This window comes from Buceros rhinoceros, unplaced genomic scaffold (assembly GCF_000710305.1).
Source record: "Buceros rhinoceros silvestris isolate BGI_N320 unplaced genomic scaffold, ASM71030v1 scaffold7374, whole genome shotgun sequence".
Lineage (NCBI taxonomy): Eukaryota > Metazoa > Chordata > Aves > Bucerotiformes > Bucerotidae > Buceros > Buceros rhinoceros.
This window is the reverse complement of record NW_010410032.1, coordinates 85588-99918: the sequence shown is the minus strand read 5'-3', so window position 1 is coordinate 99918 and position 14331 is coordinate 85588. Positions and strand designations below refer to the sequence as shown.

General features: G+C 39.8%; 1 protein-coding gene across 1 annotated transcript in view; it reads right to left on the bottom strand.

Annotated features, from left to right (window-relative positions):
- The window catches only part of CDH13 (cadherin 13), a gene marked incomplete at its 5' end in the record, with an annotated part of 144361 nt that overhangs the window by 54992 nt on the left and 75038 nt on the right, over positions 1-14331 (bottom strand). The window contains 2 exons of the mRNA XM_010135446.1: positions 1338-1591; positions 2524-2706. Of these exons, the coding sequence (XP_010133748.1) occupies positions 1338-1591; positions 2524-2706 (437 nt within the window). The remainder of the gene's footprint in view (positions 1-1337; positions 1592-2523; positions 2707-14331) is intronic.

Sequence of the window (14331 nt, the reverse complement as noted above, 5' to 3'; positions counted from 1 at the left end):
CACAAGCCAGATTCTGAGTAATGCTATTGAGAGTTATATTGCTGTATCTGACAAACAATAGAAATTCCATAAGTTTTCCATCCATAGACACAAATTTATGTGACCACAGTAAAGAATTTTTGGAGTAAGAACCAAAATTCAGAATGAAAATGCATTCCGTAATTTTTAAAAAAGAGGAATGCCTACATTAAAGATCGTTCTTCAGATAAACTGGTATTTCAATGGCAGAAGTCAAAAGCATTTTTGATAGAGAAAACTGGAAATACTGATACTCCGTTAACTAAGTGTTTTGAGGTGATGCAGAGAGTCGAAACTTTTAATTACCTGCCTTGCCTTTTTCCTCTTTGCTTGGAGACTGTCCCCTGCTTAACTTCGCCTTCTCATCACTTGAATCCAAACAATCACTGCTAAACAACCCTGTGATAGCAGAGAAATCTACATCTATGGTATAGACTGGCAGTACACATTGGGCAGGTAATGCTTCGAAGTCGTTCTCACAAAGAAGTTTATGCCCTTTTATATATATTGATATCTTAGAGTAAGAGTAAGAATGAAAGTGAGAATGAAAAATAAAACACAGATGTAGATGTTAGCTGTAGTGCCTAACCTGCAACTCTAAAATGCTGAGAAAAGCTGTCTGGAAAGTCAATTTAGTGTTGGAGAAAAAAGCAGTTAATCTTTCATTTTTCAACAAATCTAAAACCAAGAAATCCAGGCCAGGTTGATGAAAATACAAGATGATGGCTCCACTGAATATGGAGGTTTGCTCCTTGCAACATGGCACATGTGTGGGATAATATTATCAAAGTACAAAAAAAAAATCACTTTCATCCATCTGGGTAAGGCCAAGTCTTAGCTTACTGTAGCCTCACTGTTTCACTGGACAATACTTTCTAGCCCTTGAACATGGATATGCTGTCATTATTTCACTGAGAGACTTTGTAAATTATCATAAACTGACTTAAAACCACATGTAAAAGAGATAAATTATTTCTCTACGCATTTTCAATTTTTACATGTTTTCGCTGCTCTCATGAAGGAAGAGGAATAAACAAGAAGGTTAAAAGTAATTTTGAAACACTATGCAAAGCTGCGTTTATTGCTGGTGGCACTCGATCATTTTACTGCAGTAACCTCATAGCCTGAAAACTGTCTAATGCAGTTGTTTTGTCTTCATCATACTGAATCTCTTCATTGCAGGGAAAAGAAAAAAACCCACTTCTTATTATGTAGAACCCAAACAACTTTCATTTGATTCTGTACTGCCAGGGAAATTCCCAGACACAAAGGACACAGTCACTTTCTGATGGACGAAAATTAGAGGGTACTGCACTCACCTGATAGTCTGATGTTGCAAAGTGTCTGGATCAGTGGCATTTACTGTTAACACAACACTGCCAATAGGGATGTTCTCTTGTTTTGTCACTGTCATTGGGTTTGGGTGGAAAACTGGACCTTCATTCACATCCTCAACAGTGATCTGGACGGTTGCTGTGGAACTGGGGCCATAGGCTATGTCTGGAATCAGCGGGTCTTCATTTTCTACTTTGATCAGCAGCGTGTGAAATGCTGAAATCTCATAGTCTAAAGGCTGTAAAACATACAGTAAAATCAGAGTGCAAGGTACAAAAAGACAACACCGAACACTTATTCTTTGTACCCCATTGCAGACTCGCAGAAGACAGAATTAGCCAGAAAGGGATGACAGCATCCACTGCATCTGGTGCTTGGTCAGAGTTAGCATTAGACACAATGGTACATACCAAATGCATTGAAGATGCAATGGACTTTACAAAAGATGAAGGTGTCCCCCTGTCCAAGACGTTTTTTGCCATACTTCATACATAGAATTTAATTCTCATATATACATGCTTATTTATAGTGTAATAGGCATTTAGCAAACAAATCAGTCATACTTAGTTACTGATGATACGTAACATAAGACTATTTTCTCCACTCCTACCTTGAAATCAAAAGCACTGCCATGGAAATACGTATCATTTATCTTAAGAATTGAGTCAAACAAAGAAAATTCAGGCATCGACCAGGGCTATTTTTTCTTTTTTTGAAGTGTGAGATATAGCATTATCTTCACGCAAAGACAGGTAATACATTTTTTCATGAAACTTTAAAAATAGGGGACCAAAATGGATCCCCGGTTCAGTCTGAAGCCACGTTCTTTATTTCCCCAGTACTTGCATCTGTGTTCTCTGAGAATAAAATGCGATCCTTAAATTCTCATTGTACCCTCAGTCACAAACAAAACTTCCTTGTGAAGTCTCACTATTAACTGTGATGCTTACTGCAAAACAGCTGTTATTTATGCACAATGGCCATATAGCTAGAGACAGGCAGGTCTAAAGAATTAAGGTTCCTGTGACAGAAGAAGGGGTTATACATATTGTTTGGACAAGGGCTGGTAGCCAGCTATGAGTTTTTGAGAAGCTAATCCTTGCTGCGCCTTCTTTTATGCAGTAAATCCAGTGGGTGAACCTTACATCAGTAACAGCAAATTGTTCTTACTTTGACAACCGAGAGCATTCCCTCATTAGTCTGGGGATTGGTATGGATTTCAAAACTCTGCCCTGGATTTCCATTAATAATGGTGTAGACAGCCCTCCACGCTCCGGTTGCTGGGTCATCTCGGTCACCAACGGTTAAGTTTACTATTACACCCGTGACTCCCTCCTTTACCGTGGCTTGAAACTAGAAAAAAAACATAGAAGAAATTGTTACTATTTTCAATTAATGACCACACACATATGAAATATCCAAGCCAGCATTAATTATTTACCACAATAGGAGAAAGGTGTAATCCTCCTGAAACAGAAGGTTATAGGCTCTAAATAATACATTCTCACTCATGAAATATAAGGTAGCACATTACAGCTGCTCTCCATTTAATAGAAGGCAGATAAGTAGCAATGTGATCGGAATCAAGCTTTGGAAGATTCTGTCACAAGAAGACAGTTCTTGTGTTGTTGGAAAAGCGCATACTGAAAATACATCAGGTGTCGCATAGCGCTTATACTGGGCATGTGCTACAGCTGTGAACGATACTCACAGCTAAGCAGAAAGAAAGCTGACTAATATAGCCCATTCTTGCCCTCAAATGTACTATTTATTATTTACAAATAATCCAGTTTTGTAGTTCAGACTATTACGTTCATAACTTACCCCACCCCTATTAATTTTTCACTGCACTGTTATCAATGCATGAAACATTTTTCACAAAAAGTGTTCCCATACCATTTTTTGGAGGTGTTGCTCTAAGAGACTCAGAAATAATTGGACCTCGTGCTACCACTTTGTCTGCATAACTAAGAGTCAGTGTTACTTTCATTTCTCAGTGGAAGAATTTTTCATGACCCTGTGAAGTCTCTTGCACTGCTGTACTACCCAGCTAGCCAAGGCCTAAGACAAAATTCTATTTTACTATCCAGGCAAACAGTGTATAACATCATTCTTATTTATGTAGAAAAAACATTAAGCGAACTGTTGGAGAAGCTTGTAAGGGTCAGACTTAATAATACTCCTCACCTTTCAAGCACTTGAGGCTGACATCCTAAAAGCACTGTATATAAGAGTGATAAGATAATGCCTGCTTTATACGTGGATAAACCAGAATGATAACGCACCTAATCCTGAGAAGTGCTGAACATCAGCAGTACATTACAGATCATTAGGAAATCTTTGCATTTCTGGGGATTAAGATTCTAAAGTCCCAAATCACAGACTTTAATGACACAAAAAGGCTTTCTTGTAAGTGCTGTAGGAGCTACATCGTTGGTGACAATATATCACTTAGGGGCAAATTTCATCCAAGTGGTTTCAAGACCTGAATAGACTAAACGTCTTTTGCTCTGTCTTACAGACCAGATGAAGTCGTAACACGTCAGAAGATTTCGTGAGAACATTGAATCTAGAAAATAGCAGGTTATCAATATATAGATTTCACAATCTGGACAAATAGTAAGTAAAATGGATTTCCTCATAGTACAGAGGAGAATATTATATATTCTCCTGAGTTTAGTTATGGGGTTTTTTTAAATTCTTCAAATAGATTTGACTTCTGATTCCATACCCTTTTTCGGTTTAGCTGTATAATTTAGCCGTATAATTTGAAAGCCTGTGTTCAGTTCAAGCTTTCCAGCCTCAAACCTGATTTTATAAAAGAATGATGTTAATGATTGGCTATTTCTATCTTCTTTGGTATAGTTAACAAAGAATTTAAAGAATCTTTTGATTTTGATAGTTAATATGTAACAGGATGTGGCTGAGCTTTGTTTCGGACAGATCATTAAGCTCATTTGCAGTATAATTAACTCTAAATGATAATACAAGAATATTTTTGATTGCTTTGAAACAAATAAAAAGAAAAACTCTGTTAAGAATCTCGGAAATAACAGAGAAATCACTACCAAGATTGTATTCCTTCCTGCTCAGAAAAATGCTGACACTGGAAAACACACTTGGACACCTCTTACTCTAACTGAAAATAAGCGGTTACCTTGATTGATATTTTTGTATTATTTCACACTGCCTCAGCCTGAGCATGTATAACGTGAGATGTCAGAACCATGCAGGCCAGAATATTTCCCAGCAAGTGTTGGATACCAAACAATTCCTATTCAGCTCTGTATAAAGGTGACTAGGCGTCTAGGAACCTAATCCTAAAGAATCTAACCCTTAGATTTGACTGGGCATCTGCTCCTAATTCATATTGATCCTTCTGAAAAATCTTTTCCTTAATCTACTAGTCTGATTCAATTAAGTGTTCAGTAGTCCCTGGATCACCTTGGGAACAGTAAGTCCTGTTAGGGTGAAATATTTAAAGACCTGTCTATTTTACTCAGATACATAACTGTGAAGCCAGTGAGATAAATTTATTATATGTGGTGGTGTGCTCCCCCACAGCCTGTAACCTATTTCCTATTACCCTGCTCAAGTGATAACCACCAGTGGTGGCTGGTCATAATGGATTCATGTGGTCATGGGCGTTTGGGGGAGACAGATAGCAAAGCAATAGCCAAGGGCTACTTTGAGCCCACCTAACCAGAGTGCTAGTCAAGATCTGGCTCAAGCCAAATCTGAATGAGACTAACATCTGTAGTCAGTCTGTATATACGACTGTAAGTGAATTAGCTTACTCCATAAAGAGTGGCCAGCCCAGGCCCACTGAGCTCTCCTGCTCAGCAGCAGGCTGCACTCCAGCATCAACCCTTGAACAGGGATGCCTCTCAAGGTTACTCCTCAAGGCTGAGAAAATCCTTATCATGTCTGATACATGCTAAGTGAATCGGGAAGAAGCATGCTGAAACTTTGAAACGTTACCTAAGTGTTAGAAAGGACTGATTGTGCATATATAATCCTTTAGACATAAACAGTTGAGCAAGGCTGGGACGAAGTCTGGATCCAGCTGCACGTGAACTCCCCTGTGAGAGGGAGTTTAGAATGCAAGGACGTCCCTCCTGAACCTCATGACCCAATGGGAGGGTCTCCTTGAGCGTTTAGTCTGACCCTGTCCTCTGTGCAGTAAATACTCATTTTGCTGCTGAATCTTGTTAACCACTGTTGCACTTATCGTTAAACTCACTGTCCTATATCAATAAACACACTGCTGCTTCTGCTGTTATGAGTGAAGTGCATGACTCCATCTGCTTGCCCCACCAGTGCCAGACTATAACAGAAAAGGTTGCCATGATGTGCCAGCTAGTTCAAAAAACATTGAATGTCAGCTTAAGGTTATCTAATTTCAGGATATCTCATCTGGGGTTGGCTTTCTTCTGCATTCCTGTTTTCTCCTTATTTAAGAAGGGCTCTCAGCATCTTCAATTGCAAGGTTGTAGTGCAAAAAGGGCACTGGGGGCATTAAAACTGCAGACCCGATGACACCTGCTGATCAAGGAAATGACATCTCAGGCAAAGGCTGTGCCAAGCCAAAAAATGCCAAGTGCAGGGGCACGCTCACCCCTAGCATTCTTTGTGTTTTAGAAACAACCAAACACAGAGGATATTTGAAGCTGTCTGCAGCATCAGAGTAAAATTTGTTTAAGATGGATGAAAAAGTGGAATGATCAAATCACAGAAGTTGTTACATGGGTCTACTCTAAATTTATATTGTGAAAACTATAACAAATCATAGATTTGTGATTGCAAAAGATAAATATCTTCTGTGAAACAGAGAGGTCCAGAAAAATATAGTGTCTGTTATCTACAAGGTGAACTCTTTTGCCTGTTCATCCACATTTATATAAAGAATAGACTAACTAGTACTTAGAAAATTCTGTTAAATTTACAGCGTCCCTTTCAAAAACAGAAGAAGAGAATTTAAAAACTATGAAGGGACAAAAATAGGAATTAGATTTGGAAATAGAGAACAGATAACCACAGGTTCATCATATTTCAAAATGAAAGGTTTACGTTCTCAGAGCACGGTGCTTAACTAGGAGAATCTGATCCAGTGCTTTAAAATAAAACCCCTGTGTGGCTAACACATATAATTGGATCACAAGTTAATTGATTTTACTCTTTTTAAATATCTGCACATCCCCTAAGCACCACTATAAATTAAGAATAAAATAGATGAGTTCAGTACTTTATTTAAACTGCTATCATCTGGACCCATATTAAAAATAATAACTTAGAAGGCCAGAGTTGCAGTTGGCTGGAAGCAGCTCTGTTCAATTACTACAGCTGAGCATTTGAATGCGTTAGGGGTTACTTGCTCTGTGGAGATATAGGCCATACTGTCATTTATCGTGCTTATCATGCATACAGCCCAGAAATTTCAGTAATTCTGTCATATTTAGAGCTTTGTAAACACAGGAAAGGAAAAGAGACCTGATTCCCTTTTTCTGCACCCAAAACCTTATGAAAAAATACTGGAAGACAAACCACAGACCGATAGCAACTTAGAAGGAAACAGCGAGTGAACAGCAGCCAACAGTCTATGCTTAATCAGGTTTTTGTGATTAACAGGGACCTGAAAGGCATCAGGGAAACATGGTGATGGATGTAGGTGACGAGTTCCTCCAAGAGTGTGAGGGTAGCTTGTGAGGAAGCACAAATAGACTTGAAAATGTAACGAGTGAGCAATGTTTGCTGTCGTGGTGGACTCATGGGAAGTAGATATCAACCACTGGGCACTCCCGTGAGAGATCACAAAGACGGTTCCACTAGGCGTGGAGGTTCCTGAGAGTGAAAACAAGCAGCTTATATTTCTTAAAACAAAGGAGTCAGTAAAGGGATAGCAAGGAAACGAGTAACACTCAAATCAATTGTGTTAGAATAAATCCTGTGTAACAGCACCCAGGATAGCTCGGAGCAGGAGCGAGAATCTCAGTTCAGCAGTCAAACTCCTCTTCTCCCTTACCTGGATCTTGCAAGCCTGCTTCAAACAATGTGCAAAGCTTGAGAAGATAAAATGAAAAATGATGGTTCCAAGCTGGCAGGAATTTTATCTCACCGCGTATAGAGAATCCAAGATGTCAGGTACCTACTGCGAACAATTAGGCCTGTATCAAAGGCTAGCTACAGCGAGAAGTCAAGGGGGGAAACAAACAGCCTGAATCACAGCTTAATTTTAGGAGCTGTTTCCTGGCAGAGCCAGGGTATAATACAATACTGAGCCAAACCGTCCTCCACTGCACTTAATGGCAAATGGGTGGGACGCTACAATGACAGCTCTCACTGAACGGCAAATGGCCCTGGATGGTCTCAACAAAAAACAGTCTTGACAGATTCCCATCGTGGGGCAGATAAAGGAAAAGTTCACTTTGTTAAATGCTATCACCTGAGAATCCAGTCTCAAACAAAGCTGGAAAGGGTCCCTAACCAGTATGAAAACTGGATTCCTATCTGGCAGCTTTATTCAAAGCTCCTGTAGTAAGAGAAGTTTTATTTACTGGCTTCTCAGAGCACAGAGAAACAAATGACCTTAACTATATCAGAATCACCTGAATGTCTGCTGTCCAGCAGCAGCACAAGCATGCAGTAATAACCTTAATTCCTCTAGGAAGCCACCGGGAAACTGCCTCAGAGTGGGGTACTGACACACCCAAACCGAAGAGCTCCCACACGCAACAAACGCAACGCAAGATGAACGTGTCTGGGGTTGGTGATCGCTACCCCATGGCTCATTAAGATTCTGTGTGCTGTGATTCCCAGTCAAGAGCAAACAAATTAAACCTGCACGTCAGATTGCATTTATTAGGGTGTATTCCAGTTGAAGGTATCCTGCACTGCTATCATGTGTTTGTGTCCTCATCTATATATCATAAAAGATGAAAAATAATGGGCTATATTAATTCACAGGTCTCTATTAGAAATTCCTCAAGGACATTTTATTCTCTTGTCTTCCTCTACAGAAGTCTACTGCTTTTGTAACCATATTTTGTCTATCTACTTGCTTGAAACTATGAAGACAAGCTTATGTAATCTCTTGCAATCACTTGCTCTTTATCTGTGTGTTTTACTTTGCTCACTGTCATTGCTCACTGCTATGTGTGCACCTGACTGGCCAATATTTATTTGTTAAGGAAACTATCTTTTCCATAGCTCTGTATCTGGAGCATCTCCAAGGACAAATGAATTTTCAGAGTGATCACAAGGGTTTGCATTCTCAGGCAATCAGGAATGAGAAGCTGACAGATGTCAGTACTGGCCATTTCTTGTGAAATTCCCTGGGACACAAAGCCCAGCCTGCCAGCTTGGAGCTCATCAGACTGCACAAACTAGGCAGGTAAAGTACTAGGTGAAAATATTTAGTATAACATGTGTGCATTGAACAAAGTGACATGGATAATCCTTCAGCCACCTTTCACCTCAGCACGATGACCAAATGTGCTGGCCTGCTGGCGGGTGCCCCGGCGGGCTGAAAGACAGAGAACCTGTCCACCCGCAGTTCATACCGAACTCTCCACGTGGTCAGGGCAAATTGTAACTTGGTATCACATTCTCCCTAATCACTTCTACAGATTTTGAAGGTATTTTTCCTCTTTAAACCGTGCACAGCCTGCACTACATGGACACAAATAGCTGCTGCATTTCGCTACAGAGATCGCTGGATTAACGTAATGGATTAAGTTTATGAAAACTGTACACGAAGCAACATATGAAGCACTTTGGAAGCCATTAAGATGAAAGACACTATGTAAATAAAAAGCATTATCGTAGTGTGACAAGGATTTGATGGTGTAAACTAGATGCAAAACACAAATTATAGCTATGAGTCACCTAAACAGTCTTCAGTAATTGTCACTGTCTTACTGCCATAACGCTGACTTGTGGGCACTACATCTTTTCTTAAAGTGTTTCTTACAGCTTATTCTATTTTTTTTTCTAAGCACATAACATTCTTCCATCTCCCTAGTGAAATCACAGAAAGAATTCAACTCTAGCTTAGCAAAAATCTTTCTGAATATATGGAATTGACCATAATAATTTTTCATGTGTTGTCACCTTTTACTTCTGAGTGATTTACGCAGGCTGTGTATGGTAAATGCCTTGCGATCTCTCGAGGCACACGCCAGTCACTTTACAAAATAAAAGTACTGCTCAATAATGAAAGGCTGAATGACTATTTTTGACCATTATATGCAGCAGCCTGCAACAATTGCAACAAATCCAAAAGATTAATCAGTTAAATGGAAGGCCAAAGATTAAATTCTGCTCTCTGTAATGCAGCCGCAATTTCTGCAGGCTCTATAAATTTGTGTCTTTTATTTGAAAAACACAAGCATGCTTAATATCACTGATATTAAACACAAATGATCAAAAAAGGGCAAGTTTCAACATGACTTTTTTCTTGTTTTGTTGCTCATCAGCCTGCTTGGAAAAGTACTGCGAAGGAGTACTAGAAATGCAAGCAGCAAAGAAACAAGAAAGTGTTAATCAGGCTGTTTTCCCGTGCTTCAGGCACAAGTGCCCCTGTGAGCAGTTTTCGACTGTGGTGAAGCCAAGTTGCCTCTGGGATTCAGTGGGGCCACTTCGGGAACACTTTAGGTATTAGGATTTGTGATTGAGTAGGGCAGGAACAGAATAAAAGGGAAAATGGATGGATGGATAGATGACCTGCTTGTAAGGTTGCCAGAGTGGCAATGCAGAGAGTCCTGCTAACCCTCTTGCAGACATCATAAATCTTAGAAAGCTTTGGAAGATCTACAGAGTTAGGTATTCGTAGGATTCACAAACGAATTTAAAGAACTTTCTGCTCCTTTCCCACAGCTGAAATCCCGTTCAGATACCTGCTTCAAAGATGGTTACCTCCAGGTATGTAGTGCATATGTAGTACGTATGTCTGAAGATTCAGAAGGAAGGCAAACATACTTGCTATTTTTTTTCTCAGAATGTATATCAATGATTTGAAAGGAGCAATCCCCTTTATTTTTCACTTTTCTACCTATAAATGCACCGTGCATTCAATTATTTCTAGAATAAATCAAGTACCCACAAATGCAATGGACACTTCTACAATGATGGTCACATCACAGAACAATAAATACTCTTCTTCCAGGTGGAGAGAAGACAATGGAAGGTCACTAAGATTTACTCCACTTAAAGCACTTTTGAGAAAACCTCCAAGAAATAATGATGTCTTTTCTTATCTAGCAAAATTTCTTTCCCTCCAGGTGGAACAAAGCTTATGTTTAAAACAACAGCATCACAGAAAATGATGATCTGACCAAACCTGAAAGAGCAGACTACACCTATTCACCCGTTACAGTACCAGCGTCGCCTGGGGACCAGGGAGATACCTGCTTTTCACATTTATGAGACCACTCGCGTTGTATTCAGCCAACCCAGCTATGTCTTACGTCTTCCTCAGTGCTCTTTCCATCAAGAGCAGTGTTCAGCCTATCTTCTTTCTAAGGTGCTGGATGTCTTCTTTAAATAGAATGAACTTTAAATAGAATAGATTTAGCTGGATTTTCCTTTCTTTTTCGTTCACTGCACTTTAGGAACAGAAAGCTTCTACAGGCTTTTTCACCCCTCTATACACACAGTTCTCACTTATGCTAACGATGGTCACAAGGAATGTTAAATGCTCCTCTTTCATTTTTAGCAGAGCCTTTTTCACACCCAAACCAACTTTTCTGTTGCTGAAGATTTGAACATATAGAGTGGAGCTTACTGACACTGCCTCACTCATAGAAAAAAGTGTGAAATCCACTGACTCAGATAACAAGGAACTTATGCAAACTGTCCTATGTCACCAAGACAGCTTCTCATGCCGGTCCTGGGTACAGGTGGGATGCGTTTGCTCTGTGGGTCAGAACCATAAGCAACAAATTCCCCCTGCTGGTTCCCAGATCACCATGTTTTTGGGGCTTGTCTGGACATGGAATGGGTTCAGAAAAGATGTCCTCTTTAATTAGCTATTGATTAATTAACTGTTAAAGGAGTGATATTTAAGTGAATTCTGTAATACTCTTGGTTGTTTTAAATACTTGGTCACCCACTGTTTGAATTGTTATCTCCAGTGACTCAGCATCAGTGCTGACAGCTTGAAGTTGGACCCAATTTTCTGAAAAAGCACCAATTCTAGATTTAAAGAACCTGAGTGGTAAGAATACTATTAAGTTCTTCAGCAATCAGCTCCGATGGTTATTTGTTCTCTGTTGAAAATGATGATGATGAATTACCTCTCAAAGGCTTATAAATATGGAAGTAATAAATTAGCCTATGAAGTTCTTATACAGAGGCACCAACTGCATAGCAACTTCACAATGTTTTGGAACCAAGTTAGTTCAAGGTCAGGTTTAAAACACAGGTTAAATGGTAGATGGAACTGAGTCACAACTTAGCGGTATTTCCAAATAAGATTGCACTGTGTAAAGAAATGACAGATCAACATGGGACTTTCCAAATCCTTTACACACTTTTCAGAACATCATGAAAACACTATTTTGGCAGCTTAATATTGCCAGACTGAACTATATTCTTACCAGGTGAAAGAAGCCAATATGTCTTTGCAGAGACGTGAAAATTAAGATATAAACGAGACTTTCTCCATGGCAGAATCTTTGGGCTCTTTGATAAAAAAGAAGCATATACACCCGAACGAGAAATCTTGCTTTTTCTGCCCTGAGAGGATATTGCTTCCAAAGATGACAGTTATTCACCGTGTCAGTTTACAGCTGATCGTGACCCATGCTGCCAGCAACAGATGTTTTGACAGTGGATAAGCGTCTTCACGTGGTCATTGGTGAGCTGTGCCTACCGGCACCATTCAAAGCAACTTGTATTTCTAGAGTATTTTAGCAATGAATTTCATCAGTTCTCCAAATTCTGGCATTTTAGGTTGTGCCAGCAGATGGGGATGAGATGCTCTAGATTTACAAGCCCCCCCAGCTGAGAGCTGTCTGAAGTCTGCCCAGTTTGAAAATTCTTTTTTGGAAGCAAATAAGAACTCTGCAAGGCTTCATACTGTTCCAGTGGAAGCAGGAGGTACAGATGGAAGTCTACAGGCAGTATTATCTGCAATGAAACAGAACTTGCCTGAATTTTAAAAATGAAATCTTTAGCCAGCATTTTGTTTTCCGTGGAAAACTGGATGGAGAAAGGAGAATTTGGCTTGAACAGTCCGTATTTCAATCCATCTGAACACAGTAAGTATTCCAAAGTCTGCTGACAAAGTGATGAATGAAGTCTACTGCATGTAGTTTCTTCTACTGTATATACATGATTTTTTCTCAAATTATCTAGCCTACATCCTCTTTGCACAACATTCATTGAGCATAAATATTACTGCTCTATCAAAAAGCTATGATTCAAGAAAAAAACCTCTTAGAGATCATAGACATAGGTGAACTTTCATGATTAATAGTCTCTTTCCTTTTCTGTTTTCCTCCCACAGCAGAAAAGTCTGTATCGTATCTTGAACACCCAGGTAAGCACAGAGCTCTCTTTACCCTGATAGGGAAGAACAAGGTCCTGGGGTCTCCAATGCTATTAGCACGGAAAAATTATTTTCCCAAGGTCAAGAAGAAGAACAATAGAAATAAATGCAACCTATTTGACTAATGACCGTGGAGTGATCTGAGCCTCCCCGTATAGCACTGTGATGGGAGGTTTCCAAAGGCAGTTTGAGAGAAGTTCACTCACAGCTGGGGTGGCCTGGTTTGGAAACACCTGAGATTTAAGGGTGTGTTGAGATACACAGCACTGATCAGTGACTGAAGCATGGAGCAGCAGATTTATGGTTTGGCATTGCACAGATGTGGAAAAGGTAAGGGAAAAAAGCGAAGGTACGTTAAATGGATTTATTACTTTCTTCTTTAATGATACCCACAGTCTCCATCTCCCACTGCCCAGCTCCTTTTGCCAATGCTCATTTCATCTTTTCTTGAAAGAAAAATATTTGTAATAAAGGAAAATGAAACTTTCCTTTTGTAAGTGCCCATTGTGTGCTTATTTCCTGTCTAGAATGTCACAGAGGGAACATTCAGGGCCCTTTCATTTTCTCTCCTGTAATTTATGTTTTCCTAACCATACATTCAGTGTACACACAGCCTTCCTGAAAACAAACCCCGCTGCAGGCTCAGCTGGACATGGTTTGCTGTAAATAGATAAGTATCCATTTGGTCCTTCTTATTAAGAGGGAAGATAAAGACTGAACGAGGGATTTCTATATATCCTGATTCTGAATTCTCCCTAAGCCATTCAGAGAACGTGAATGACAAGTTTGATGGCAGTGCTCCCCAGTTTATGTGTCTGAGCACCAAGAATAAGGGCTGAGGTGAAGACAGGCCAAGACACTATGCTTGTGCTTCGGACAGACAGATGTGCGTGCACACCATGAAATCTATATACAATGAATCACGCCTGCCAGACCTACCTTGTGTGGGAAGCAGAGATTACCTGAACATGACCAGAACATGTGGCCTGTCCCAGTGGTACTTAATGGTTATTGTTCCTGTGAAGACCACCACTGTAATTTGTTGATGGAAGGTGAGAAGCATTTCACCTAGCACAGATGTCCTCCACAGCCAGTCTGGGTAGGAGGAGGGAATCCACTGCACCTATGCAACAAGTGCTCACTAGAGCTGGGATGTCCAGAATTCATAGATCATCATCCTGGTGACAGTTAATGCTCTGATACGCCTGGAAATCCTTAAGCAGTAGCTTAACTCCTCCAATTCCGAGCAGACCCAGTTTTTAATGCAGATAAAGGCAATTCCCAAGAAATACAGGTGACACCAATAAGATAAATAAGCATTTGGTATTCTCAATGGTTTATATCAAAAAAGCTTTTCTGCAGGGTTAAATGCTTAGTAAATCAGGACATGTATGAAGAAAATTAGTTTATTAAGCAGCTGTGCTATTCCT